Raw genomic sequence first — 26,999 nt, 5'->3', positions numbered from 1 at the left:
CCAGCAAGCATCGCGATAGCACCTTGTAGAGCTCTTAGACATGATAGGATTGGAACTCGTCTGGCCATCCATTGTTCGGACCCTTCCCCAGCAAAACATCCATCCTGAGGCCATTACCAAGACGACGCATCGCGTAGCGAAAGCGATACTCCTCCCTTACTCGTTCCCTCTCCGAGTAGATGTGCCAAGCATGCTCTTCACCGTTCGACATGGAATTGCTGGGGTCGATGTAATGTGAAGTCATTATTTGCGTGACTGGTGACCCGGTGTCGTAGATCTATTGCGTAGCCGGCATCCTACAGGCAGCCAGGATCAAAGAAGGCATAAGAGACGAAATAGTTTGGTCACCTTATGCTAGAATAGACCAGCATTTAGGCTACTTCATTTTGGCAGTCTAAGCTTTAGAGGACATTTCTTCCGTTATGTCAAACACCTGGTTGATTGCATCTTCACCTCTGTTCATGTCAAGACAGACGTCACGGCGATTGTTCTTCATTCCATGCATTGAATGTTTCAAGCTTTTGCCTGTTATATTATTATTTCGCTTGGTTATATACTCGTCGCTGTACGAGGAACAATGCTTGCGCGGAGGATAGCTGAGATGTGATACCGTCTGAGCAGCAGCACATGTTGGGATGTGGCGCAAATGAGTATTGAAAGGTCGGGACGGCGGCTATTGATGTGCAACAAGGACATCTCAAAACTATCCGTGTGTCGCGCTACGCCAACAGCGGATTTTCCGATGCAGCGACTCTACATCTGGGCCTGATGCCTCCCGCCCTGATATTCTGGCCGTCCACAGGTCATCTGCATCCATGCATCCGTAGTGATTCGAGCGATTCCAGCGCGAATCGGTGGGATGTGTAGCAGGGCGACGGGCCTGGGAGCAAGCAAGTTGTCTTTTGTTTCGTCTCTTATTTCGTCCCTTATGTCGTCTATTATTATGTATGTCGCTTATTATGCCGTCTCTTATTTTGTATGTCGTCTATTATGTCGTCTTTATGCTTTTTGATGTCAATCGGCTGGGGACATATCGTGGGACAGACTCGTTCTGAGATGGTCGAAAACCTTGTATTTGACTCGGTCAACCAGCTTATCCTCATCGGCATCCTCCCTCAAGGACTTGACACTCTCCGTCAGTTCTTGTATGTCCGACTTCGTATCGATAAGCTTGACATCGATCTCATCACCCAATTCATCGACTTTAACATCCATCCTCGTCGCTAATGCGTCATATTCGTCTTTCAAATCCTGGTGGCTCTTCTCAGAGGCAGCAAGACGCTTTCGTAGGTCGTCGACCTCATCCCTGAGATCCAGATTCTCTTCTCTCAAAGCCTTGAGCTCCAGCCCATGTCGTGTTTGTATCTTCTCCAGCTGTGCCCAAATCAGGGCGATGTCCTCGTCGCGTTCTTCTCCTCCGTCGTCTTTGCGCCGCCGTTTTCGCGTTTCGAAAATTGGTGCGTGAGGGGGTGGAGGTTCTGTTTGGTCGTATGACGGCGGAGGCAGTGACTCTGTCTGAGGCACTGGAAATGTGATGACCTTGGCGCCCACACCACCATACATGCTGAGGAGATCATGTTGAATGACGAGCGACAGGCCGTTGCCTTTGCCGTTGCCGATGGCGTCGCAGACAGCTTGAAGCTGTGCCTTGTGTGCACCTTTGATATAGATCGACAGCGCAGTGCTGTTCGCGAGCTCATGTAGAGCATCGAGTACTGTGCCTGATTGGGCTCGCAGAGGGGCTAGCGGTTCTTGTGCTTGTGTGGAGACGAGGACTTCGGGATGCGCGTTGAGTTGAAGGTCGAGGAGCGTACTCGTGCTCGAAGGGAATTTGTCCCGCACAGCACTCGGGACTGCAGGGCTTTGGGCGGTCACTTCGAAGGAGGAGATCGATGTGGGAGGAATACGAAGGATCAAGGTTGTTCCGGTCTTGATCCCCTTGATCCGGATAGGTATGTTCAACTGGAAGAACGTCGCCGTGTTATCGAATCGGGTTGTGAAGGTGATATCCCTGATTTGAGGATCGGGCTCTGCCAAGAATCGTGTGACCTCGTTCCAGCGCCATGAAGCAACCGCAGAACTCGTCGTGTTCACGTCGAGAGTCGACAATGTCGCCATTCTCGAGAGGGTATTCTGCCAGTTAGCTTCCAAACACACAACGTACCTTCAAGCTCGACCCAGAATCAGCGATTTCTGACAGGAGCTTGCCCTTGAATCCCCAGAACTGAGCTGCAAGACCAAGAGCAAGATCTCCCTTTTGACGGTCCCTCTTCCCTCGCAAAGGAGGCGGAGAAGGCCAACAGATTTGAACCGCGAGAAGTCAGCTTCGCTGCCGGGCAACTATTCGAGCTCCAGAACTGAGCTGCAAGACATCGAAAAGTCCCCTCTACAGGCCCCGCCCGTTCCAACAAAGGAGGAAGTCGCCCAAAAAGACGCTCGTTTGAAGGGTACGAAACGGAATTTTATAACGGTCTGCAGCGCGATTCACCGACTTCTCTTGGGACGCGTTTCGAGGGCGGTGGTTCGGCTCGTGAGGAGGTCGGAGGGGTCGTTGGATACCGATTCATGAGCGAAGGATTGATGTTGGAGGGAAGCCTCGGGAGTCGAGGTCGAGGTTGAGGCTGTGAGATAGCATCGTGAGGAAGTGGAGAGATTTGGTGCCAAGGTGCGTGAATCTGGCACTGCTAGGCCAGTGAAGGAGATTAAGAGGCTGGAAGTGGGGCGGAAGGAGAATTATTCCGGTCGCGTTGAGAGTTGGCAGCCACTACCAGCTGCAGGCCAAAGACTGGGGCGCAGAGAGCTCCAATTCCTTATCTCCCGTCATCTCTTATCGCTTCTCAGCTAGTGTGTTAGAAAAGGTGGTCGCTGAGAGCATAAGCGACGAAATGATCTGGTCATCTTTCAGCGAGTTAGCCTACCACTTAAATCACTTTATTTTAGTAGCCCAAGACTTAAAAGGACAATTCTTCTGTCACCCATCTGGCTCCCAGGCCACTACTTGACGAGCAAACGAGCAGCATGCGAAAGCTTTGACGATGGAAATAATTGAGAGGTATTTTATCTCATCGAAGAAGTCGGTATCCTATTGAAGGATTTAAGTATAGCCCGTCCATGGTTTGGGTTGCCGATAGCTTCTTTGATGTCTTCCCGACACACATCTTGAGAAACGAGTGTTTGGCGCAATGTGGTTGATGTTGGTGGAACGAAGAGAAGTAGACTGGAAGCAAGCGGGCAAAAAGGACAGCTTATTCCTCAATGCAAACCTTGTATCAGGGTAAAAAAGGTCTTGTGGCGTCGGAGTCATGACGGCTTGAATGTGTAACTCTGTCATGTTAACCTTAACGTCATGATCCCGAACGATGAGTGAACGTACCTACAAACAATCTTTAGAACTGTCCCAACCAATGATTTTAGAATATATTTACATCGTCACCACAAGAGCCAATTGACCTGAGCTTTCTTATTGCAGCTGGTCGAATGATAAGACAAAGGCTTTTGTCACTGTGTTGCAAGTTCGTCTGGTTGTTATATGTATTGAAGCTTGTGAACATCAGAGGTAGTTCCAGTCCCATGCTTGTTCAGGAACACCCCTACCGATTTATGCTCAGTCCTTTCAAGCGCTAATATTTATTCTTCCATTTTTGATCTTCTTTTAACAGGATTACACGAAGATAACCATTGTATTGCTCTCAAAATTTTTGGAAATGCATTCATCGTACAGGGTAGCGCAACTCGCAAAAGACGAGGCTAGTGGAGCGAACATTGCTCGAGACTCTGGGCCAATCATAGAGAAGACCACGATAGCGATAAGCTCCGTCTTTGAACTCTTTGGCGCGATGACGTCTTGAAACTCAACTCGCGACATCACAACTCTGCTCTATCTCGACCTTGCTTATCTGACCGTCTGCTTCGTCTCTACCTCGCGCTGTACTATAGAATGAATTCTATACCATGCTACCGCTCACTCTCCCTTCGTCGTTGACTTCCCTTCGCAATCTCCTCCACTGCTTCAAAGGCTGTGCGGGTGATCTGCCGCAAAGTCACTGTTTAGTCGTTGCTAGAATCTGGTCTCTCCGGTTTGAAGACTAGCGACAGCAAGGTCCAGCGATTGCAACAGTGACCTTCGAATTTCCATCGACCCAATACGCCGTGGCTCACGAAGCGGAGTGATACGAGACGAACACGCGACACGGCGCGATAGCTTCGAGCAGCACATGCCGAGAACCAGCGAGGGGCAGCACCCCGTCAATGCTGCTTTTTCGACAACCGAATCACTCGGTCAATCAATGACACGCTTCGTTCTGCATATACCTCGTGTCCGTATGCAGTTGTCTCGTCTCCGCCCCAGTTTCACATCGTCGCAGCCCAACAACAGCCCTTCTACCTGGCCTGCTTTCCCAGCTTCGACATGATCCAGGCTCCTGTTATGTCGCGATCTGGTTCTCGCGTCAACACGTCACAGCTTCACCCCTTCCACCATTCGGGAAAGGGGTCTCGGCACTAGCCATCGTTCGATCAATTGCCCGTCGCGCCAGTGTCTTCGATCCTCCCAAGCAAACTGCATATACGATCCTGATACGCCTGAAATACCCATCCTATTGGCGATACTACCTGTCCGTGACAGGATCCCAGTCCGTTCAGTCGCAGTGTGCTAAAAGGAAAAACGAATGTGCTTCGCAGCCTCACGGATGCTGAAACGGAAGAGGATGCAACGGGATGTTTTGCAAATGAACCCTCCACAATCGTTGTCGACACGACAGGACATCGTTTCATCCGCCTCAGCTATTTCCTGCCTGCGCTACCAGGACTGCCCTCGCGGCAGTTTGGATCCTCGACTCGGTCAACGCTTTCACGACTCGACGAGTGCGATACCAATCCGCCGCCACGAAAGCTTGATGACTACTGTTGGCGCAAAAGCAGCATCGTTGTGACATATTTCGCCCCCCGTTGGCTCGCGAAACCGAGCAAGGACCGACCATTTCGAAGATAACAACACGCAAGCTGCCGAGTATACATGCGCCCTACCGCTCTGCACCTACCTTCCGACCAAAATAACAATAATCACAACTGCCAACGATGTGAACTTCCCCAGGAGCTCTTAGCCAAATCTCCAGATCTGCCCTGCGGTTTGACGCTGGCAGCAACCCGACACAAACTAAAACGAGTCATCACCACAATCGGTATAATGCCTTGCCATTATTCCATGCCTATTGATTGACGTCGACGTCAGCGTTAGGCTCCGTCGCCAGCAAGACTTGCTACTGGCCTGCACGCTGCTCATTCCATTGCTGCCAATTGCCCAACGCAACATGTGGGTCGTTTCGAGCTTTTGTGCGATGCACGAATCTCCTCAAGTCTGAAGGTCGCTCCTTTTGCAGTATTGCATGGCAAGGTCGCTGTGATACAAGTCTCGCAACTCGTCCCACCACGAACGCCGGACCGCTCCGAAACACAGAGTTTTCGTCGCTCGACTGACGAGCATGGGAGCAGTGCGCTAGACTGTCATTTTACGTCGAATTTCTGCCGCAAGAGAGAGCCAGCAAGCCAAGGTTCTCACCCCAGCACACATGCCCAGAGAGGTTTCGCCCATGGTGTTCCAGTGTAGACATGCCCCGTCGCACTGATTGCCTATTATTGATCTTTTCCTTGACATGCCGCGTGATGTGTGATTACTGCTGCTGCCGCCACATGAGCTTGGTGACGAACGGATCGCCAATCCTGCTTTACTGACCCTAACCAGTGACTGATGACATATTGCTGAAGGACCCTTGCGTGGATCGCTCTCATCATTTATCCACCAGTTGATCTCTGCGACCACTTTTCCCATTCAGCTGGTAATGGGTCTCAGGGTGGAGTTTCGCTATCAGAACTCCATTGCGAATGGCCGTGATATGTAGGAATAAGCAAGCAGGCGCACAGACCGCTTCACAACTCTGAGCGGCCCCGTTCTTGGCTTCGGCGACTGCGATACTGATATTTCAGCTTATTTCTGGCGTTGTTCCGTTGTCGATCATGACTGTTTTCTTGTGTTCTGCGGTGGAGTGACAAAAAGTGAGGCCAGACCGTAGTGGAGAGGAACAGCATGCCCACGATAACTGCGACGATTAGGAGGGATCCATCGCTCACGTAGGTATATAGTGGTGCCCATATAGCAAAATCACAAATATATTCCCCTCCGTATCACGTTCTAAATTTCCAGCATCGACAACATGACTAAGGAGATGCAAATTCCGGACAGGACCTTGTCAAAGGACTCGGTCATGGATCTTGACCAGCCATGCCAGTTTTGCAAAGTTCTCGACCTTGACGATAGTTCCTATGGCGGAAAAGCAAAGATCGCTGAAGATGGAACTCAGTTTGTTGATTTCGGCAAGTTTGTTGAAAGCTTACAGGATCGAATTGTGACCTCGGGATCGAGGCAGGCAAAATTGGGAAGGGCTTTGAGTCACGCGATGCAGAACGCCAATGCGGATGCGCTAAAAACTGTCGCAAAGACTGAACTTGGACTTGAGTATTCAAGAAGTGATGAGCTTCCTGAACTGCCCGGAATCGGTGCTACGGCATCTGCTGGGTGTGCCTTTTGCAGGGTGCTCCAGACTGATCTGAGGGAGGCGTGGGGGTGGATTGAAGACAATTGGGACGACGAGGATGAGATCACGGCGGATCTGGAAGATGAGAAAGAAGCAGAAGCAGAAAAAGATGCAGGAGAAGAAGCTGATATTGAGGATAGTGATGACGAAGAAGAAGAGAAGGCAGAGGAAAGTGACAATGAAGATGATGACGAAGATGAAGAGGACGAGAACGAGGATGGGGATGAAGAGGAAGAAGATGAGGAGGAGGGTATCTGTAATGAAGATGGAGATCAGAAGGTTGATGAGCCCGAGCTCAGCGACATCTACGAAAACAGCGACGGAAGCAGCGTGTTCACAAGCGCTAGCGAACATAGCGACTCTTACGTCCCTACTGACGAAGAGTCCGAAGAGGAAAAGGAGGATGATGAAGTAGCTGAAGAGGACGAGAATGCCGACAAGGAGAAAAGGAAGCACGAAGAGACAACTGAAGGCGACAACAAACAAGAGGAGGATCAAGAGAAGCCCCCCGAGCCAGCCAAAACCACCGGGAAACAGCCAAGCAAAGCACAATTGGTTATCTCCGAGATTACATACAAGCTTCGGGATTACGGGCGTGGCAACGATGGCTCTCCGGGGACATGGGCGGATGCGTTGTTCGTCTTCTTCACGATCACGTTCAAGGGGAGGACGAGAAAGTACTCTACCAGCTACAACTTCTATGCAGAAACTACAGGTATGGATCCCGTTCCGCAACTTGGCTCGCGACTCAAGCTAACCTGGTGACAGATCCATGTGCCTCATGGCTACAGATCAACAGACGACCTTACACGAGTGATCCGTTGTCTCCGACATCTTTAAAGAGAATGAATGAGCTTATACGACAGGCCGAAGAAAAATGTCCGCTAAACATTGTCGAGAGGCCCTTCTTACCCACTCGCCTGCTTGACGTACAGGCGGACTGCCCATCAGGGCTGCGACTTGTCATCACTGAAACCGATCCTGAGATCTGCAAGCTTGAAGCTTCGCAGAGACGATATGCAGCGCTGAGTTACTGCTGGGGTTCAGGGGACGCAGCGGCGAAGCAACTGAAAACAGTGAGGGACACTGTGAAGGAACACTGCACTTCAATCGCTATGGAGAAGGTTCCTCAAACTGTTGCAGAGACAGTCCAAGTTTGTCGAGCCATTGGTATCCGATTTCTCTGGGTCGATGCCCTTTGCATCATTCAACATGATGAAGAAGATTGGTCAAAGGAGTCTTTCCAAATGTCTTTGGTATATGAGAACAGTTATTTCACTCTTTGCGCCATACAAGGTGACTCCTGCTCAAGCGGCTTTCTTCACAAAGACTACAACCCACCCTGCGTGAGGCTCAAATTCCAATCAAGGGTCAAGCCTTCAGTCTCGGGTAACATCATCCTCCGAATGCTTCACCACCCTTTAGCGACGACACGGAGATATACCAGAGCTGACGGCAAGTATCGTCGCCCTGGTGATTCTCCTGGGCAGTTGGATCTGGGATCCGCTTGGGGCACACGAGCCTGGACGTTCCAAGAGGATCAACTTGCACCGCGCAAAATCTTCTTTGGCAATTTGATCTTCCATGTCAGTCATGACGGACACCTTGAAGCAGCTGATGGTACTTGTGTGGGTCATGAACGATTCATTGACTCCATGGACTCGGATTCACTCCAACAGGGGCTCAGTACGTGGTACAGAATGGTTTCGGTATATTCCCAAAGAAACCTCTCCTTCCAAACAGATAAGCTCCCGGCTATTGCTGCTGTCGCAAGATCCTTCAGCGAAAGGTTCCCGGACCAGAAGTACCTAGCAGGCCTATGGGAGTCAGACATCCATAAGGGTCTCTTATGGTCTCATCCTGCATGGAAGGAATTTGACGACTACCAAAAGCTTCTGTCAAAGGACTATGTCGCACCGTCTTGGAGCTGGGCGCGTCGGCCTTTGCAGGCAAACTGGCTCTTGCACGATGATAAAGAGCCCAAGTCAGAACTTATCGTCCGCGGCACAGACATAGTCCCAGAACAGCACAATCCGTTCGGTCGTGTTTCGAAAGGCCGCTTGATGCTCACAGCGCGAATGTATAAACCTACCACCAGACGCAACGGAAAAGTCCGAATCAAGCGCACGAGCAAATGGTTCAAGCTTACGGGTACCCCATACATGAACTACGCCCTCTTCTCTAAGAGCAATAAATGCATAGCCAAGATGGTTTTCGAATGGGACAACTTCTGTGCTCTTAACGACAAGGGTTATCCTCGTGGGCCGATGAAGGATATCCGCCTGGTTCTCACAGCAAGTATCTTCCCTGGCGGTGATACGATACTGAGGAGCCACGATTTGCCGCAGGATCAGGAACTTCTTTTGGGTATCGTCGTTAGACCTTCGCTTGAGGAGGAGGGTGCGTATGAGAAGCTGGGACTGTTTTACTCTGAGCAACGTGAGAAGGGAGGGAGGAAATTTTGGGAGAATGTCCCGATGCAGGACATTGTACTTGTATAGTGCTTTTAACAGGAGCGAAAGAATAAATCATCCTCTTCAATAGTTCGGGATTAGATGCTTTTCAGTCTGGATAGTGATCACGCATGATTCTTTTGTTGCGATATGAAAAATACAAACAAAATGAAGGGAAAATATTGAGTGTAAAGTTGCGCACCAGTTGGCAAAAACGCAAAAAGAGAGGTTCTGCCCGGGCTCGAACCGGGGACCTTCTCGGTGTTAACGAGATGTCATGACCAACTAGACCACAGTACCAAGCTGCTTGTTGTGATAGCACAATGGTCAAATATGCTCTATACTGTTCAGCCTCTACACCGCTCTAGTCAGAAACTGGAATGGCGTCTCTTGAGCGGACCGGTCGTGGAAACCCCAGCCTTTGTTTACGCATATTTTGAGCATTGCTTGCTTCGCTTTGCAAGAAAACCCCTTCTCACAGCTGGATAAGATCTACTTTATTGATGTACCGAACTCGCCCTTGAAAAACATTATGTCAAAAGCCCTTGAAGCATCCACGGGAAGCAGGTTGAGACATAATCTTAGAGTTCACAATATCGTCTACTGCTTAGAAAACAAGGCGCACTTACACAGCTTCAGAAAGGTGCAAAAGTGTCGTAAAGACCGTACATCCCTACAAGGAAAGCAGTCATCTTCCCTCCATTTCCAACCGTTTCCATCACCGCAACAACCAAAACCCAAAGGGAACAGGGCACCGACGCCACTCTTCTTTTCAGCCCATGGAAGCTTTATTGATATAAACACTATTAAGCAAGACCCTGTAGATGTGACAAGTCACCGGCGCCTTTGTGCAACACTAATAATGAGCTAATTTGCTGTAGCACAGGGGCAGACACGGCTGCAGCCACCCTTGGTTCCTTTCTCTCTGTTCACTTTGCGCTTCAAATTGTATCCATTGGCAGGGCGCCTCGCCATTAACCTAAAACAATTATCAAAGAAATGACCAATCTGTCGCTACTAGCTTCAGCCTGCGCCTGCGCTTATCCTGGTACCGAAACAGGACGATGTCAGAAGGCAAGATTAGGGGCTCCGGGTTCGTGGAAGTTGGTCTTATCAGAAAACGTCTCTCCCCTCCGTTTCCGTTCGCACTCATCGCTTTCACAACAACTACAAACGGCAGAAGTCATCCATATGTCTCGGCTGTACAACCCCCAGTATTATGACTACCTTTCACGATGGACCTGGGATCGTGGAATTGACGGCTTGTTAATCTTTCTCATATCCAATACATCTCTAACTGACTTGCAGGCTTCAACCGTCGAAATTTCCCCAAGCTGAACCATGAGCAGGAGTCTCTCCCTTCACGAAGCCCCTCCACCGCGGCTGCGATGCTCGCATCGCCTCGTACACCGTCCTACAACCCGGAGTCTCCCGAGAGCCAGGACAACTCGGCCACCAAGCGATACTCTTCGATGGAGAATAGGTTACCCATCCATGGGGAATTTCGGTCCAGCGATTTGTACATAGCAACTGTACTCAGGGGCGACACAGGGAGCCCAGCTCAACCAGGCCGAGATTCCTACACTTCCCAGTCTACCGGCTTACAGCAAATGCGCCCACGGATCAATTGGGTCCTCCGCGTACTGGGCTTTCGTACGATCTACAGGCATGGATGCGGCGATTTAAGCGAGTTTCTGATAGAATGGACGGACTCCTCCCCACCCCAAAGACCCTGGGACACTGAAACAGCCTGGGTCGAGCAAAATCTCATTGAACGGATTGCGCCTCGGGAAGTTGACGAGTTCCTCAGTGAGACAAGGTTGGAGTACCATCGGGGCCTGTATGGAGAAATGTTTACTGTCAGGTTTGCGCTGAACTGTGGAGGTATGTTGATCGGTTGTCATGGCTGTGTTGTCTGTGGTCGAGGATGTCACTGAGGGTAGTGCTGTCCTCGAAGTTTTGATACGAGTACGCATACATTAGAGTGAGAAGGCACTCATACATGAGGAGGTAGTTTGGAAAAGTTGATGGCTTATTTAATGCGAAGAATAGATTGTCATGAGAGAACCTTCATAGAATCACTGGGTACCTGAACTGAAGATTGTAGTGAAATGATGTACTTTGCAAACTATCCCAACGTCTCTACCTCCGGATGAAGACTGGAATCTCAAGCATTTAACTTCATAGTACCCTGTCATAAGACGATATCTTAAAACCTTCCTTTGTATTTGTTGTTCGGTTGACGGAGGGACTTCGGTCGATGATGTCGGGAAGGTGATAGAGGGCCTGTTCGAGCAATGGGGTATGAATGTGATACTTTGGTGGCTTGCCCCTTTTAACTTTCCGCCTTTTTCTTTTTTGTTTCTTTGGGTGAACGTTGATCCAAGCCTGGTATTAGTAGACCAATAATTTGTCTTGTATTTCGCCTTGCTGTTCATTTGCCTCGAATTTCCCAGACAACCACCGTGCTTGTCGAACGGTCGCACCTGTCTCTAGTTAAGCGACCCGGAGAAAGACCTTTTGAGTCAAACCTTCCTGAATCGATGAGTTTCCTATCAGATGGAAGGATCGCCACTCAAATTCTCTGGAGAGATGCAAGTTGTGGGTGAAGTGAATTTGCATCTTCCATATACATTGGTCATGAACACAACACCGCACAGGTCATATCTAGCAGTAAGTGACTACTGCGCTCCTCAGAGCAAACGGCTAACACAAGACAGAACTTCATCATTATTGCAGATAAGCTACAGCTATTAAGATGGAACCACGCATCAATTTCAGAGAGGTGCCTTGGAACGCTGGAAGCGCTATCGATCCACCAAATCGAGAAGAGAGTATCAGTCCGAAAACCTTCCCGACTTCTCAATTCCTTTTACCGCCCACTTCAGCTTGCACCGCCGGTAGGGCCCTCGATCCATCAAATCGAGATGGCGGTATCAGTCCAAGAAGCCTCCCGACTTCTCAACTCCCTTTACCGCACACTTCGGCTTGGAACGCTGGTAGGACTATCGATCCACTAAATCGCGATAACGATTTCAGCCCGAGAAGCGTCCCGATCTCTCAACTCCCTCTACCGCCCTGCGCACCTCTCGAGAAGCCTTTTCAGTCACCAATCAGGCCCCAAACTTCGAATCTACCACGAAAAAAAGACCCCCTCAGAGCGGAGGACAAGCCAATTCTGGACGATCGTGGAAAGCCTTGGGATGCTCTGAATCCCGAAAACCCCATCATAGGAGATATGGACAGTTTTCACTCGTGGGGGAGTAGCAATGTTCGCCGCATAGTCGATCAGAATGTCAGGCAATCCCCCTCGGGTCCTACCCAGTCATTCCCTCTCCAGCCAACATCCGGTTATCAGTACGACTTTAATTCATCCCCGTCTGGATATGAGAACTTTGTTCCAAATCCTGCCCTCCCACCTTCGCAGGTGTACGCGGGCGCCGGTTATCTTCCCAGATTCCAATCCGTTGACCTGGCTCCTCAGTTCAACTACCCAACCCCGTCCCCGTCATTAAATGCACCCAATGTTGGATACAATACCCTCGCGTTCCCATCTTGGCATTACCCTGTCGTACGACCGACTGCTCTGATACGGCCGTCTATGGGGCAACACGAAACCAGCTAGGAGTGGAACGAAGGTCCTCTTCCAGTCGACACATCAGGCCTGCGGCCGCCACTGCCTGAGGAGCGACCTCTTCCAGTCGATACGTCAGGCCTGCGGCCACTACTTCCAAAGGAACAAAAGCGCCCCTACAAAGAATTTAAAGACTAGTGAAGTTTTATCGCTAGTTCAGGAACACGCTTTAAGTACAGGTTATTCTCTAAGCAGCGAACCAGTCAGGGAGGTATAGGCCATTGCAGCGTTGTCGCAGATTGGTGAGATATTCAATAGCGAACAGTCTAGTATGATTAATGAACGAATCAATTCAGAGTTTCACCAAGCGGCCATGACACCACAGCAATGAACGCCCGGCATCTTTGTCTAAGACTACCACACATGAGCGCTTGCAGCTTACCGTCCTTGGACATTGATTTGCAGGTCGCCATCATACAACTTGATCAGGCCGCGTGGCCTAATGGCTAAGGCGCTAGATTTCGGCTCACCGATATCCAATACTCTAGAGATTGCAGGTTCGACTCCTGCCGTGGTCGATTGGCACATCTGATCTTCTTTTTGTCATTCTTTTCTTTTTACCTCTTGTAATGAATATTGTGGTTGTTCAGTCTTTGTGTGGCTTATTAGAAGCTTTTCCGTATTCACAAGCCAAGATGTACGTGCAGGTGGGCGACAGAAGAATCATCCTCCAAGGCTTAGGATACTATAACAAAATAGCCTAACTGCCAGTCTAAGCTAACATAAAGTGACCAAATTCGTTCATCTGTTATGCCTCTGTCGGTTCGCGACTGGATACAGAGCCAAGTGCCTATTGTTGCATGAGAGCTGAATGGTATCAGATGCCTATATCCGTCGGCATCTCTCCATCCAACATCATATCACCATCAACAAAAGAGATGCTAAAAACATCAACACCCTCCGCAAACCCGCCAAAACCCGTAAAGTCAAACATGTCCGATGAAAGAGCCCAATCTGCCTCACTTGTCGGGGGTGGTGCCGCTGTAGGACTTCCTGGTCTTGTTGGTGTTGATAGTGATGTGTAGTCGACGCTTTGCCACAGAGCCTTGACGTCTCCTGGTGTTCGTTCAACGTTCGTTGTACACGGTGAAAGCTCTTGGCCACGGCTTTCGCATTGGTTGTGGAATCGCTCTAATCTCTTGACCTGTGGAGAGTTAGTCGGATAAGTCAAGACTGAAGCTGGTGTCAACTTACCATCAGCGCTGCGTGACCCCAGTATCGTGAAAGATCTTGCAAAGACTCTATTGAAGCATGATAATGTTCCCGACTCTCCGTCCTAATACTTTCCCTCTCGTCATTCATGGACAAAGCATGAATCGTACCGGCAACCATAATGCAGTAGCCATAAATCGACGTCAAGAGAAGAACATTTTGACTCTTCATTTCCATGAGCTCGGTTATACCTTTGGCATGAGTCCTGCACTTCTCCCAGGCTGTTTTCATAAATATGGATGGCGCTTTCTGTTTAGTGGATTTTAATCTCTGTTGAATCAAGAATGGATGGTGAAGAAGGCAGTGTGATAGGTGAAACATGGCTTTGGCGAAAATGAATGACCCTGCGAGGAGTTGGTCGATACCACCGTCAATTGTACAGCGTTTCTGGAGGCTCTCCATCGTATCTTCGTTCATGGCAAAGTAATGCTCTGCTTGGAGGAGTGCAGATGATAAAGTGGCGTAAGGTGATGTCGAAGTCCAAGGAAGACTCGGCTGTAGAGCTTTTGTATCATGTAGCACATAATGAGAGACACGACCCAAGATTGATGCCATGACAATGATCAGTCCGAGGGGACAGCAACTGTCAACCGACTCTTGCTCCACGCAATCGCCAATAAGTTCCTCGAGTAATGGCGTATGCTCTTCTCGACCTTCTCTAAAAGCTTCTTCGGAGCATGGCAAAGAAAGCTTGCACTCTTCGTCTCTTATGGCACAGAATCGGCCACGAGATAGGCTGATCAGTTTGTCTTGTAAGTATAGCGACCAGAAGGTTCGTCTGCGTTCCTCTTGCTCGGCAATGGGTATTGAGGTATCAGGTTCGAGGTTAAGTTTGTGATTTTGTGCTAAACGGACAGCGAAACCGAGTTTCATGTGAGCTGGTGTACACAGGCCGGCTGTTCATAAATATCAGTAACATTCTCAGACACAACGCATATGCTTCATGCGAACCTACCTGGAACTTCGGTGCTCACGATCAGTATAATCGTCTGGATAACAGTAAGGACATTCTCCGCCGAGGGGGAGGCATGCCAAGGAAGGTCGATACACTCCCAAGCCTTGGCTGCATACACCGATGCATCATCAGCGCAGTTGGGCTGAGGAACGGGAAGGCTAGAGTAACGTCTTGCTGCAGATAAAAAGCCCCATAAGAGATAAGAAGGAAGTGAGTCATCGGCTAGTCGTTGGCGGAAAGTCGGTTCATGGAAGAGTGCGTAGGGCTGGCTGTGGCAGAAGCGGAAGTATATATCTGCTGCAAAGGAAAGAGACCGTGATTGGGGACGATCAGGTGCAGGTGACTGTACTGTCAAGGGTGTTGGAGTCTGAAGGATGGCGGTTGGAGTATGTCTGACTGGAGCTGGACGAATGGCACGTTTGCTGGGTACTCCAGTCTCACCAGGTGTTTGGTCTGTAACAAGTGGTATCAATCTATACCCTTGTCAGTACTGAACATGCAAGTGAGACAAGATTCTCACTTTTCAATAGTATCCTGCAAGGTAGAGATTTGGTTCTCAAGACTAGCAAATCTCGCATTGATAGTATCCTACCACCAATTAACAACCATCAAAACACCATCGTATGAACTCACCATCGCAGCGGCAGTCGCGTCATCATCTCCAACCTCAAGAGTAACCGGCGCTCGTTTCCAACTCCTTCTATCCTCAGCATAAACACATTCCTGTGAAAGTCTTGTACAGAAGCTGCAAGTAGGTTTCTCCCCAGTACAGCGGACCTTTTTCCTCCTGCAGTTGAGACAGGCTTGTCGGATTCTCTTTCGGCGACTTTCTTGGCCGTCAGAATCGTCTTGGGAGTCGGACATTACGACTAATCACTTTCTGGGGCGTTGGCGGGAAGGATTGGAGGGAAGAGGGAGGAGAGCGGCTGTTGACGCGGGTAGCACGGTTATTTAATGCCGTGCTCGGCTTGCGAGAGTGCGGGGAGCCGGGGGGAGGCGGAAAATCCGCTTTCTCTGGGGAAGACATGCAACGCTAGACTGAACCAGGCCAAGATCGTTGATGATAATGATGGGCAAGATTTCTTTATAAATGGCATTCGTCCGGTGTAGATATTTACAGTTTAACATTCTTTGAAAGTGTAGTTTCCAATCATCATGTCAACCGCTTCAGATACACAATCAATGACGTCCGCCCAGTCAATAGTCAGGAAGCGGAGAGCGAACAGAGCCAAAAGAGCTTGTCTTTCATGTCGATCTCGAAAGGTTCGATGCGATGTGACACGGCAGTCGCCGTCATCTTGCAGTAATTGTATATGGAATTCAACAGAGTGTGTTGTGATAGAACCTCGCAAGTCTCCGTAAGTCCACTATCTATTCCTAATCATTGGGCTTTTACTGACTTCCCAAAGAACGAGAAGGAAAAGAACAGCTCCTCTGAAGCAGGAGAAGGAGGTTAAACAAGATAACTGGCATGCGAACAAAGCAAAAGAAACTACTTCTGACACATCATCCTCAAACCAATGTCGGACTTCGGGGGAAATAGAAGACCCGGACTTTACTGGTACGTCTTCCCTTGTAATAGTGCCTTCTAAAACCCATCACTGACACGTATAATAGTTCTAAAGCATCTACGAGACTCAATCATGGACACACCTTCACCCACATACCAGCTTGCACAGAACGAGTTACCTAGTGATGCGTATATAAGTCCCAATACAGCAGAAGATGCGATGGAATGGTCATTTCTGGAAAAGGCCTCTGTTGGGACAAACACAGCGGCCAGCTTTGTCGATTCGGGCTTCCACGATGAAAGCTGCGACGAATCAAACAAAACTCCATCCGCAAAGTTTAATGCGCCAGCTGCCTCGCTAACAGATACAATTGGCAAGCAAAAGTGGCCGGATACATATGTATGGCCGGCGAAAACGGCAGTCAATGAGCCAGGTGACGATTTGTTGGACAATTTCTTCGCGTTGTCCTTCGATTTTTTGAGACACATTTGAGATCAGATATTGAGTCCACGGTCCGGAGTTAAGGGAAGAAAAAACGAGATACACACACTGTGTCTCCTTATAAAAACAAGATAAGCAGTTACCATGAAAGAGATAAGAATACACCATGCCTATCGGCACGGCCATCGCATTGGCTACGGCGTCGAGAAGGACGGGGCAGGGCTGAGAATGTGTCCCTTGTAGATCAGTGACATTAGCGCCTGTTAGTGCTTAGCTGCGGTCACAGGGTGCCTGTCGGGAGATTAAACGAGATTAAACCACTGATCATAGCGCTAGATCACGGATCTTCCAGTGCCGCGATGCCGGGTATCCGAGACACTGGACGTCTTACTATGAACCCCTACATCGTTCACCTTCAAAGTCCCCATCGGAATACACACATTCGATCTAGAAACCAGAAGACTTCTATTGAGAGGTTTATGAAAATATAGACACTGATACTCCAACGCTAGTTAAACAAGATAACAAAACCTTCTAACCCCGTGTATAATCATCCACTGTAATTTACATTGAGAGACGCTGCTTACAGCATCATGACACCAGTAAGACCGGCAACAGCGACGACAATACCAGCCTTGATAGAGTTGAGACCAGCGCCGCTGTCGCCATCCTTCTTCTCGGAATCCTTGCTCTCGGAATCCTTATCCTTCCCGTCGGAATCGCTCTTAGCAGCCTCAGACTCCTTGGCGCCCTCCCAAGTGATGTCGCTGCACATGGCGCCGTAGCCCTTAAGCTCATCCATCTGAGACTTGACCTCAGGAACATCTGAGCAAGCCGCCATGAGCTCGGACACGTCACTCTTATGGTCCTTGTACCAGGAGCTAAGATCTTCGACGAAGGAAGTGTACTCTTTGGCCATGGCGCCGGTGATTCTGGGGAAGTCGCAGCTGCCTGTGTATGTGGCGAGCTTGGTCTCGGTGGCGAGGAAGGAGAGAAGAGATCCCGTGGGGGTGGGAATGCCGGTGATCTCGGGGAGGAAAGCCATGGCTCGCGATGTGCATTCGTCTGCGTCGCGCTTGTTGAGGGCAGGGTTGGTAGCGGCAGCGACAGTGGCGCCGACAGCGATGATGATGGCTGAACGCATGATGAAGTTGGAGAGATTTAGAGTGGAAATTAGGATTAATTGGAGCTGAAGAGCGAATGATAGATCTAGAGAACCTAAAAAAGGGAGGATTGCTCGCGTATTTATACAGCAGATCCAAGGGGGCAATGTTTAACGATGTCTTAGCTGCAGCAAAAGTTCAATTTGAACCCTTGCATGGTTGTTTCCAGCTTATAAACCGGCTATTCCTATAAATGTGTTAGACCAGTTTCACTAGTCGATAATTATCTTCTAGCGCTATGCGGAAATGGAGGACCTGTTTGAGGTTTCATCTGGCTTCAGCTTCATGCTCTTGGGCCCGCGCCCGGGCGACAGTGTGACTTCCGTCGTTTTGATACTGTAGGGCTTGACCGTTCCAGCGCAATCGTATGTGACGGGAACGCACGTGCACAGTATTTATGATTTGAAGAGAGATGAAACGGGCGTCAACAGGACTCGACCACCTTAATTAACCCTTGATACAGAAAATGCGATTAACGTTTCTAGTTGAGGAGTTGCCGAATGACATGACCTTACTTTCTTTTATTGAAGGATGAAAAACATAGCTTAGCATCTCGAGTCTGAAACATCGAGTTATGAGATGGGAACATTCACGGCCTAAGCTAAATCGGGAAGCCTTCAGGGTAGCATCTCAACAGCCAACCACGACTGTGCAGGTACCGAAGCGCAAGGCTGAGAAGTGTGCTGCGTTAAGAAAAACGGCCCTTTGAGATGAGCTTTCCAGATTATGATTGGTAGCGGATCCATTACGGTCGTATCTTGTGTTGATACCCGTTTAGTCCAGATGCTAGCTCCGCGGCTTTTTCGGTTGCAAAGTGGGTATAGCGGACGAAGTCATTTATTGATCGATATCTAGATCCCGAGAACAGCGATGGGAACTCCGTCAAAGATTCAATAGGGGATGGTTTAAATCAAAGGATATTATTCCAAGCCGCTGTGTTCCTGAATACGGTAAAACTCGAGGGACGAAGATAACAACGGCCGGCATGGTCTCTGACACACATCCATCACTTGGTCTAAGCAAATAGCAATAATACAAGCTGTAAGGTGAAGCTCCATGTAAATGAAATTAATTTAGATAGTGAAAAGCGAAGTGTCTGCTGTAGATTGAGTGTCCGCTCCATGCACAGACCTCTCCGTTGGCCGAGTCTCAAGCAGACATGGCAAAGGAAAGGACAGCTTCTCTGCACAGAGACAAAAGGCTCCACTTTCTAACAGATATGAGTGTCAGTGCATAGTCTTCAAGGTCACTAGCGGGGTTTGCTACGATCCGAGAAGATTTCTTTCACAACAAGTGAACATCAGGTCCTGACCTTCAACCTTAGAATATAGTCTGTAACTGGCGGCTGATCTAGCACATACGACCATACCTACCAGAAAATACGGGATCCCGTCCGCTCTCCCATAGTCAAGCTGGTAAGGGGCGGATTAGTAGTTGGGTCGGTGACGACCAGCGAATCCCCGCTGTTGTATGTTTTTTTTGCCTTTTGCCCCATAGTGCACGGATAGACCCAGTAAACGGTGACTATCGACTTATGTTTGCTCCAGCGTTAGACAAGACTTTACATTTTCTTTGAATAAACTAACAAGGAAAGGGAGGGCATCTAGCGTAGCCTTTGTAGCTAGCGTACTAAAGAACAAGTTTGGCGTTGCTTAATATCTAAGGAACTGCTCAGTGGGAGGGGAGGGTCCTGTTCGCACGTCAACCCCGATTCGCGTGCCAATTGTTCAAGATATCTGTGTTAAGTGAATGGAAGCAGTTGCTCAATAAACACATCCAAAATATTTTCAAACAGAAGTGTCCCACATTCAACCAAAGGAGCCGTACTTTCAAGTTTGTGGTCTTTGTCTTTGAGGAGAAGAGGGGCTGGGCTTTATCCTCTTAGGGCGCTCTTCTTCTCTTTCAAGGCCCCGCGTTAAGGAGAATGACAAAATAAAGAGATGGTAGCCTAAGGTGGGGGAGATTAACCCATTCCTGTTCCTTAGGCTCTCAGCAGTAAACTTTTCTGCCTGTTGCAACTGCCAACCGTCTGCCAGTGGCGCGGTTTCCTGGGCAACTTCCCTTCTTCACCTTCCTCAATAAGTCGTCAACCTACTTTTTTACACGAACATTTCTCTTCCCTCTCCTTCCGCATCAAATCAAAATGTCTGACTTCCCGATGACCTCTACGGGTCGCAGAGCCACCCGCGGCCGACCTTTCCGTGGTCACGGTCACGGTATCAGCCCTGGAAGGCCTCGTCCTCAGCCTGCGTCGTCTCCTGTGAAGGTCACACCGGCCCAAAACAACAGTAAGTCCTTCTACAGGAGACAGAGAAAGTAGTGACTTATGTTTCTAGGCTGCGCCGGTCGCGCTGCGTCCGAGAAGCCTGCCTCCGGTGTTCCTTCCCCTGGCGTTCCTGCCCGACTCGACCCTACAGTCGCGACTATTGATGAGGTCAGCGCTCGAACTAGCACTGGGACGGAGGCAGAATTGGCTCGCCAGTTAGGCCTTGTCACTCCTCAAAACGACCAGTCTCTTACCGCCGAAGTTTCGGTCCCTATCAACACCACTGCCGCAGTCGGTAGTGCCCCCCCTCCCGCTAGCGATTCCACCGAAGGCACTGAACCAGAAGACGGCGCGTTTGGTGCTATCATCAAACATCGAGTCAATCACGATGATTCCACCATTCGAGTCCGCGTACAGTGTCCCAACGGAAATGGCGGCCCCTGGATGGATGAGCGCGACGTTCAGGAAAAGTTTCCTGAGATACTCTACGGCTATTAGGAGGGCCTTGGAGGACGCGAGCAAGCTACAGGACTCGACGAGTACCATGTTTTTGCCATCCTTGATTCTCGAGGTAGCGCTGGAAAGTACAGGAAGCTCTTGTGCCAGTGGGTCGGATATCCCAACGAACCCGAACAGAACACCTGGGAGCTTGAGACAAAGGTCAGGTCAATTGCCGAGACCATCCACGACGAGTGGCTGGAGGAGATGAAGAAGAAGAACAAAGGCCGAGCCAAGAAAGGAACAGCCAAGAGCAAGGCTAAGAACAAGATTTGAACATGAGAAGCTGGAGTGGACAAATTCGTGTTGTTTTAGGACCATGTAACAAAGGCAGGATCAGGGATAGGTTGAGAAGGACTAGTGGATGCGCCGATGCTTATAGTCTACGATCTTCGAGTTTGAGGACTTGGACATCAGATATTGGAGTCATGCAATCTACTGGGATTGGTCATGGCACAGGTAACTAGATTTATCTGAAATATCATGATCACTTTGTCCTCGAAGGCATGCACCAAAGTAAATACACCTGAATGTTTTTTTGAGCCAGCAAAGGATGATTAATAGTCTCTTCTCTCATAATCTTGGCGGCTAGTTGCCATGATGCCCCACCTGGCTAGTGATGTCACGCCGGCGAAACTTGCTGTTTAGAGGAGGCCCGTAAGCTCAACTTTCCAAGACAAGCAACATTTCGCCGACTATTTCCAGAAGCAGACAGCTCTCTCACACATTCGTTACCTAAACGGCACAGCATATATGACAACCTGCTTCCCACCTATAGAATGCCGTCATCAAGAAACGCACTGGCAGATATAAAAGCATGCAGTTCTCACTGACTCAATGAGAAGAATGGACTGCCGAGAGCATAATAGACGAAGTATTCTGGTCACCTCGTGCGAGTTTAGATCAGCACTTACGCTTCTTTTTCTTCGACGCTTAAACCTCTAAACCCTAGAGGACAACTTCTAAACATTTCGAAATTCCAACATGTCTTCTCCCTTTGGCCTTGCCGTCGTCGGCACAAACTGGATCACAAACTCATTCATCCAGTCGTGCCACGAGAGCAGACTCTTTGAACTCAAGGCAGTCTACTCGAGGAAACTTGATACTGCAAGAGCATTTATCGAAGAAACGCCTTCCATCAAAGACCCTTCGTCCGTCACAGCATATGATAACCTAGACTCTATGCTATCCGATGACCCAAATACCGATGTAGTGTATATCGCGTCCCCTAACTCGTTGCATTACGAGCAAGGCATCAAGGCTTTGAATGCTGGCAAACATGTCATCATGGAAAAGCCCTTTGCAACAGACATGACACAGCTCGAAGAGCTCTACCAACTTGCTGATTCTAAGAATCTCTTTATCCTCGAGGCTTATCGTCATATTCAAGAGCCAAATTTCAAGACGCTGCAGAGACTGTTCGACGATGAGAAGACCAGGGAAGAGAGACTCGGCATGATCTACGGCGCAAGTCTTTCTATGGCAGTTTACTCTCCGCTCTTTGACCATATCCCACTTTTCTCCCAGGCCAAAGGCGCCGTTACCAACCCCAATGTCCCGAATGTGGCCTCACTCAAGTTCGGCGGTGGCTGCCTTATGGATATGGGAGTCTATCCTGTTACTTTCGCCATCCGCCTCTTCGGTGTCCCTTCAACCCATACCTATTTCCCTGTCAAGCTCGAAACAGGTGCTGACGGTGGCGGTTTAATCGTCTTCGAGTACACCCCCGAGACTTCAAAGCATAAACAGACGTTCACTTTACAAGCTCAAACAAGCAAGCTTTACGACTCACACGCACCTACGGAGATCTACTGTGAGAAGGGAACTATCAGAATTGAGGGAGGCCCAGCTTCTAATGTGACGGACATCTGCACCATGGAGTTCATTCCGAAGGGATCGACAAAGGGAGAGGAGTTGGGAGAAACGAAGCCTGAGTACACGAATATGTTGAACCTGACTTGGGAGGCTAAGGAGTTTGGAAGGATCATTAAAGAGCAGGATAGGGAAGCTGAAGCTGATTTGAGAGCGCTTAGCAAGAGCGTTCTTACTGTTGTGGAAAGTATGCGGAAGCGAAATGGTATTGTATTCGACTTTGAGCGATAGGTAAGTGTCAGTCGGGTAGCATGGGGAGTCAGAATAAAACAGCCTACGTATCGATCTAAACTAGCATGAGGTGACCAAGCTATTTCGTCTACTACACCTCAAGCCGCCAATCATTCTTACACTATGACGAAGCCTGTAACTCTGCGCAAACCGAATAATATGCATTTATTTGATCGCTCAGATAATTGTGAGATACTTTCCAATCGACCGAGCTTTCTGTCAATCAGTATGCCAAATAAGCACATCTGCGATCATAAATTCTACGTCGCCTCTGATTGGATGTCTGCCCATTGACCCAACCGGGGTCATCTAACAGCCCGAGATGCCGAGCACAACATGTCGGATCACCCGAACATCGCGAACTTCCAGTCCTCAAAACAATGCATTCGCTCTCATCAAATTCAACCATGATTACTCCGGCATTTAAAACTCATCACAATGAATTCCATTGCTCAGGCATTCCAAGATTCACCAAATGACTCAGACACCTCTGTTCAGAAGCGCCAGCGAGTCTTGGCATGTACTCATTGTCAACAACGCAAGATAAAATGCAATCGCGTGTTTCCATGCTCCAATTGCGCCAAGGTCTGGTCAAACCATCTACAAAAAAGGCGCATGACTGACATTAACAGGCAAATTTGACCTGCGTCCCGTCTAAACCGACACCCATACGCAAAAGAAGAACGCCGAATGTTCTATTGCAAGAGAGGATTAAGAAGGTGGAAGCGCTGCTAGAGCAGTATACGCTTCAGGGCTCGCCCGGCCAAAGCTCTAGCGCTGCGCAAGATGGGACGGACTTTTCGCCTTCAGCATCACCTGCGCCATCGAATGGGACTCCGAATCAGGCGACACCAGGCTCTGGAAGACTTGTCGTCAAAAACGGTGGCTACAAATTTTTGGATAGCTGTGTTTGGGGGACTATCCATGACAACGTAAGTTCCTCCTATCCGCTGAAGGATATGACCCGGTTGATGATAAAAATGACAGCTTGAGGAAATGCGTAACATCCTTGATCAAGAAACATCCGACGAAGAAACATGCCCTTCGCGAGCTTCCCCCGTTCCGCTCGAAGATGTCGATCTACTCCTAGCCAAGACCGCATCCTCAAACATTGGTGACAACCTTCCATTACCATTTCAAATTCTCCGATTGTGGCAGGTCTTTCTCAACAGAGTTAATCCTCTGACCAAGATGATTCATGGGCCAAGCACAGAAAGTCTCATCATCAGCGCAATGACAGATCCAATGGATATGCCACATAAGTCCAGGGCCTTGCTGTTCTCAATTTGCCTTATCTCGGTCGTTAGTCTCTCAAAAGACGAGGCCAAGTCGATGCTAGATCTTCAAAAGAACGAAGCGATTCAGAAGTTTACGAATGGCTTGAAGGTTGCGCTCAACAAAGTCAACTATCTCAGAAACTACGACATGGCTACCTTACAAGCATTAGTCTTTTATCTGGTACGGCTAGATGTTCCCTTTCGCAAGCTACCACTGACTTGTCTCTTCCACAGCTTTCCTTGCAGGGTCGTAGTAACCACGATGCAGTATGGGTTCTAAGCGGTGCAGTCATTCGAATCGCGCACAAGATGGGTCTTCACCGAGATGGAGAAATCCTCGGGTTGAGCCCCTATGAAACCGAAATCCGACGCCGTGTGTGGTGGCAGATCGTAACACTGGACTCGATGTATGCGACGACGTCAGGAATCAAGCCAACATCGTTACTATCAGCAGCCGACACAAAAATGCCGCAGAATGTCAACGACACTGATTTCTCCACCGAGTCAGCTATGATCCAGCCGCGGGAGGGTGGTACCGAGATGTCCTTTCTTATGATAATATTTGAGCTCATCAAGTTTATCTCGGACCATCAGGCGTCGGACTTTGAACATTTGCTTCTCGGGGGAGTAGGTGCTGAACCTGGAACACCAGAGTACCAGACGTATCAAGAAGCATTACAGGAGCTCCGAGGCCTTGTTGATGAATTCGATCTTACGCTAGCCGAAGCCGAGAAAAAGTACTGCGATCAGTCAGGAGGACCACTCAATGCACTCACTCTGTTTCTTCGACCTCATATCATTAAAGAAGGGCGAATAATGGCCACATCGATGGAAGAAGCACCAGAGTGGGGCACTGAAGTTCGAACCCCCAAAGACAACTTTTTTCGTATCTGGTTAGCACACAACGAAGGAGTTCTCGAAGTTTACAAGATGTCGAACCAGGGAAGTTATCTTTGGGCCTTCAAAGCACACTTCCATCTGGACGCACTCTTATTCCTTGCGAGTCAGCTTGCTGAGCGTTCGCCACTTGGATCCTTCGCCGAGCGCACGTGGCGCGTGTTTGACGGCTTCTATCACTATCATGAGGAGTTATGGAATCTGACGCAGAAGACTCATGTGCAGCTAGCACGGTTGTTGCTCAAAGCGTGGGAACTCCGCGAGACGACTACTGAAGCTCCGGTCGACATTCCTGTCTTCATCCCCAAGCTGAAGATGGCTTTGTTACAAGCTGGGCTATGCTGGCCGAATCAGAGCGCCACGATACCCCAATCCTTGGACGAAGGAAGCTTGATGAACGACATGCAGTCGGGGGAGGTTCCGGTTGATATGCCGACAATGCCATTGGACTGGTCTATGGCTGATGATCAGCAGTTGATGGACGCGCAGAATCCGGCTTTGCCTATTTTTGCGTTTTTCAACGGCGCTAACGGCTGGTGATCTGGGAAAGGACCTTTGGAAAAAATGGCACAAGAGGCAAAACTTATGTTAGAACAAACTGATGTGAGATGAATAATAGACTACTCTACCACGATGCACACTTGTAGACCGGAAGAATTGGCTTGCTTCCCTAGAGCAAACTGACAAACTCTTCCGGCAAAGGCTTATCTTCAACCCAGGCTTTGATTCCATCAGCAAACAACTCCGGAAACTGAAGATTCCATGCGTGAATAGCCCCTTTGACAACACAAGCCTGACTCTTCTTCCCATCTTCGTGTCCCTGTGTTCGAAAGACCTCGGCCATTTTCTTTGTGCCCTCAACGTTATCACCCTGATCTCCCGCAATAGCCAGTATCCGCTTGTCCTTCTGTGCAACATCGTCGATAGCGTCTTTTCCCCAGGCTGCAAGTCCTTCGTAAGCGCCCTTGACAAGAGTCCAGTCGTTGTTCCCGGCGATCTCATTCTTAAGTTGCGTATGTTCTTTGAGACCGGCTCTCCAAACACTGAATGTGTAGAAACCAGTGTTCATCACAACCTTGAGGCCGTAGTGTAGAAGGCTTGGTCGCTCGGCCATCCAGATCTGCCAGGACATGAACGGCGCGGCACCAGTGACGAAGGTCGATATAACAAGATCTGGATGGCGACGAATCAACTCCGTTGTTGCAAAGCCGCCTAGCGATAGACCGACGACGTGAGCTTTGCCATCATGGGCGTGGGTCCGAATGAGATGCGCGACTGAGTCAGCGCCAAGTTCTAGAGACCATGGGCCGATTTCTTTTGACTTTGAGTGTTGAGGAAGATCGGGGATTATGAGATGGTAGCCGTTGAGGAATGGTACGACGTGCTCCCATTCGAGGTTGCAGGAAAAGAGACCGTGGATGAGTACAATTGTTGTTGGGGATGACTCGTTGTATGAGCAGAAGAATAGCTCTTTCTCTGGTTTCGGTGATTCTGCCATGATCAGCGATGTTTTCTTCCCTTTTAGAGAACTTTGAGAACGAGATTGTGATAGGCAAGAAGGTGAAAGGTGATGCCCGGGCAGGTGAGTAACATAAGAATTCGCTAAGGGTCAGGGTACTAAAATAAAGTAGCCAAAAAGCCAGTCTAAGCCCGCGTAAGATGACCAAATTATTTCGTCTCTTATGCTCAGCCGCCAATTCTTGTGACACCCCGACGCCGGGGTGAAGTTTATCCGCCGATCCTTCATTCAATTCAGGCTAGAGGAAGGATTTCGGGAAAGGCTTGTGAAACGCTGGCTGCTTACGGGCGCAATCTCCCACGTTGTACTCAGGCGTTGGACACTTGGCCTTTGAAGTGTCAAGGGTTCGATGAAAGAGGCGCTGAGGAAGTGCGCGGCTTTTGCGATAAAGAGATAGGACAATTGATCAGATCATATTATAAGCGAGGAGGTGGCTAAATATGTTCTTCATTGATTCGAGTGTTCCCGATTTAACTGTAC

General features: G+C 49.1%; 10 protein-coding genes and 2 non-coding genes across 12 annotated transcripts; 7 read left to right on the top strand and 5 right to left on the bottom strand.

Moving 5' to 3' along the window:
- Positions 1-805: 805 nt before the first annotated feature.
- On the bottom strand, positions 806-2,290 carry B0J16DRAFT_181886 (uncharacterized protein). The gene has a single exon (XM_046122624.1). The coding sequence runs from the start codon at positions 2,116-2,118 to the stop codon at positions 1,015-1,017; it is 1,104 nt and encodes a 367-aa protein (XP_045978743.1). The 5' UTR covers positions 2,119-2,290; the 3' UTR covers positions 806-1,014.
- Positions 2,291-6,260: 3,970 nt separating this feature from the next.
- On the top strand, positions 6,261-9,091 carry B0J16DRAFT_309835 (heterokaryon incompatibility protein-domain-containing protein; the record flags this gene model as incomplete). Its single annotated transcript, XM_046124935.1, has 3 exons — positions 6,261-6,762; positions 7,078-7,225; positions 7,390-9,091. 3 exons carry the CDS (start codon positions 6,261-6,263, stop codon positions 9,089-9,091), a joined length of 2,352 nt encoding a protein of 783 aa, XP_045978742.1.
- Positions 9,092-9,269: 178 nt separating this feature from the next.
- On the bottom strand, positions 9,270-9,343 carry B0J16DRAFT_t274. Its single transcript has one exon. It is a non-coding gene; the product is annotated as a tRNA-Val (tRNA).
- Positions 9,344-10,334: 991 nt separating this feature from the next.
- Positions 10,335-11,127, top strand: B0J16DRAFT_181871 (uncharacterized protein). Its single transcript, XM_046122623.1, has one exon. The coding sequence runs from the start codon at positions 10,432-10,434 to the stop codon at positions 10,978-10,980; it is 549 nt and encodes a 182-aa protein (XP_045978741.1). The 5' UTR covers positions 10,335-10,431; the 3' UTR covers positions 10,981-11,127.
- Positions 11,128-13,105: 1,978 nt separating this feature from the next.
- B0J16DRAFT_t308 lies at positions 13,106-13,195 on the top strand. The gene has a single exon. It is a non-coding gene; the product is annotated as a tRNA-Arg (tRNA).
- Positions 13,196-13,392: 197 nt separating this feature from the next.
- B0J16DRAFT_348573 (fungal-specific transcription factor domain-containing protein) lies at positions 13,393-15,770 on the bottom strand. The gene is made up of 5 exons (XM_046128760.1): positions 15,478-15,770; positions 15,365-15,432; positions 14,845-15,317; positions 13,872-14,785; positions 13,393-13,821 (listed from the first exon to the last, which is right to left on the bottom strand). Exons 1-5 carry the CDS (start codon positions 15,706-15,708, stop codon positions 13,495-13,497), a joined length of 2,013 nt encoding a protein of 670 aa, XP_045978740.1. The 5' UTR covers positions 15,709-15,770; the 3' UTR covers positions 13,393-13,494.
- Positions 15,771-15,986: 216 nt separating this feature from the next.
- Positions 15,987-16,942, top strand: B0J16DRAFT_348570 (uncharacterized protein). The gene is made up of 3 exons (XM_046128759.1): positions 15,987-16,202; positions 16,254-16,405; positions 16,462-16,942. Exons 1-3 carry the CDS (start codon positions 16,000-16,002, stop codon positions 16,845-16,847), a joined length of 741 nt encoding a protein of 246 aa, XP_045978739.1. The 5' UTR covers positions 15,987-15,999; the 3' UTR covers positions 16,848-16,942.
- A 245-nt stretch (positions 16,943-17,187) lies between these two features.
- B0J16DRAFT_348568 (uncharacterized protein) lies at positions 17,188-18,164 on the bottom strand. Its single transcript, XM_046128758.1, has one exon. The coding sequence runs from the start codon at positions 17,938-17,940 to the stop codon at positions 17,380-17,382; it is 561 nt and encodes a 186-aa protein (XP_045978738.1). The 5' UTR covers positions 17,941-18,164; the 3' UTR covers positions 17,188-17,379.
- A 1,938-nt stretch (positions 18,165-20,102) lies between these two features.
- B0J16DRAFT_375264 (uncharacterized protein) lies at positions 20,103-21,006 on the top strand (the record flags this gene model as incomplete). The annotated part of the gene is made up of 3 exons (XM_046130679.1): positions 20,103-20,247; positions 20,296-20,630; positions 20,724-21,006. The coding sequence occupies 3 exons, from the start codon at positions 20,103-20,105 to the stop codon at positions 20,997-20,999; spliced, it is 756 nt and encodes a 251-aa protein (XP_045978737.1). The 3' UTR covers positions 21,000-21,006.
- Positions 21,007-21,707: 701 nt separating this feature from the next.
- B0J16DRAFT_417909 (uncharacterized protein) lies at positions 21,708-22,826 on the top strand (the record flags this gene model as incomplete). Its single annotated transcript, XM_046133716.1, has 1 exon — positions 21,708-22,826. One exon carries the CDS (start codon positions 21,708-21,710, stop codon positions 22,824-22,826), a length of 1,119 nt encoding a protein of 372 aa, XP_045978736.1.
- Positions 22,827-23,206: 380 nt separating this feature from the next.
- Positions 23,207-25,611, top strand: B0J16DRAFT_364643 (fungal-specific transcription factor domain-containing protein). The gene is made up of 4 exons (XM_046129954.1): positions 23,207-23,411; positions 23,459-23,758; positions 23,814-24,284; positions 24,338-25,611. Exons 1-4 carry the CDS (start codon positions 23,265-23,267, stop codon positions 25,538-25,540), a joined length of 2,121 nt encoding a protein of 706 aa, XP_045978735.1. The 5' UTR covers positions 23,207-23,264; the 3' UTR covers positions 25,541-25,611.
- B0J16DRAFT_348563 (Alpha/Beta hydrolase protein) lies at positions 25,612-26,550 on the bottom strand. Its single transcript, XM_046128757.1, has one exon. It carries the CDS (start codon positions 26,496-26,498, stop codon positions 25,671-25,673), a length of 828 nt encoding a protein of 275 aa, XP_045978734.1. The 5' UTR covers positions 26,499-26,550; the 3' UTR covers positions 25,612-25,670.
- Between the last annotated feature and the right edge of the window lie 449 nt (positions 26,551-26,999).

Source organism: Fusarium flagelliforme, assembly GCF_020744385.1.
Source record: "Fusarium flagelliforme strain FIESC 12 MPI-CAGE-AA-0113 chromosome Unknown B0J16scaffold_7, whole genome shotgun sequence".
NCBI lineage: Eukaryota > Fungi > Ascomycota > Sordariomycetes > Hypocreales > Nectriaceae > Fusarium > Fusarium flagelliforme.
Note: the sequence above shows the minus strand (reverse complement) of the source record. Positions and strands in the feature narration are given on the sequence as shown.

Coding starts and splice junctions, on each gene's coding strand:
- B0J16DRAFT_181886 (XM_046122624.1), bottom strand. CDS start 2,118: ATGGCGACATTGTCGACTCTCGACGTGAACACGACGAGTTCTGCGGTT.
- B0J16DRAFT_181871 (XM_046122623.1), top strand. CDS start 10,432: ATGCTCGCATCGCCTCGTACACCGTCCTACAACCCGGAGTCTCCCGAG.
- B0J16DRAFT_348573 (XM_046128760.1), bottom strand. CDS start 15,708: ATGTCCGACTCCCAAGACGATTCTGACGGCCAAGAAAGTCGCCGAAAG. Junction 15,318..15,364: donor TTGCAGGATACTATTGAAAA/GTGAGAATCTTG, acceptor ACAAGGGTATAG/ATTGATACCACTTGTTACAG. Junction 14,786..14,844: donor CGTGAGCACCGAAGTTCCAG/GTAGGTTCGCAT, acceptor ATTTATGAACAG/CCGGCCTGTGTACACCAGCT.
- B0J16DRAFT_348570 (XM_046128759.1), top strand. CDS start 16,000: ATGTCAACCGCTTCAGATACACAATCAATGACGTCCGCCCAGTCAATA. Junction 16,203..16,253: donor ATAGAACCTCGCAAGTCTCC/GTAAGTCCACTA, acceptor GACTTCCCAAAG/AACGAGAAGGAAAAGAACAG. Junction 16,406..16,461: donor AGAAGACCCGGACTTTACTG/GTACGTCTTCCC, acceptor CACGTATAATAG/TTCTAAAGCATCTACGAGAC.
- B0J16DRAFT_348568 (XM_046128758.1), bottom strand. CDS start 17,940: ATGCGTTCAGCCATCATCATCGCTGTCGGCGCCACTGTCGCTGCCGCT.
- B0J16DRAFT_364643 (XM_046129954.1), top strand. CDS start 23,265: ATGAATTCCATTGCTCAGGCATTCCAAGATTCACCAAATGACTCAGAC. Junction 23,412..23,458: donor CATGCTCCAATTGCGCCAAG/GTCTGGTCAAAC, acceptor TGACATTAACAG/GCAAATTTGACCTGCGTCCC. Junction 23,759..23,813: donor GGGGGACTATCCATGACAAC/GTAAGTTCCTCC, acceptor TAAAAATGACAG/CTTGAGGAAATGCGTAACAT.
- B0J16DRAFT_348563 (XM_046128757.1), bottom strand. CDS start 26,498: ATGGCAGAATCACCGAAACCAGAGAAAGAGCTATTCTTCTGCTCATAC.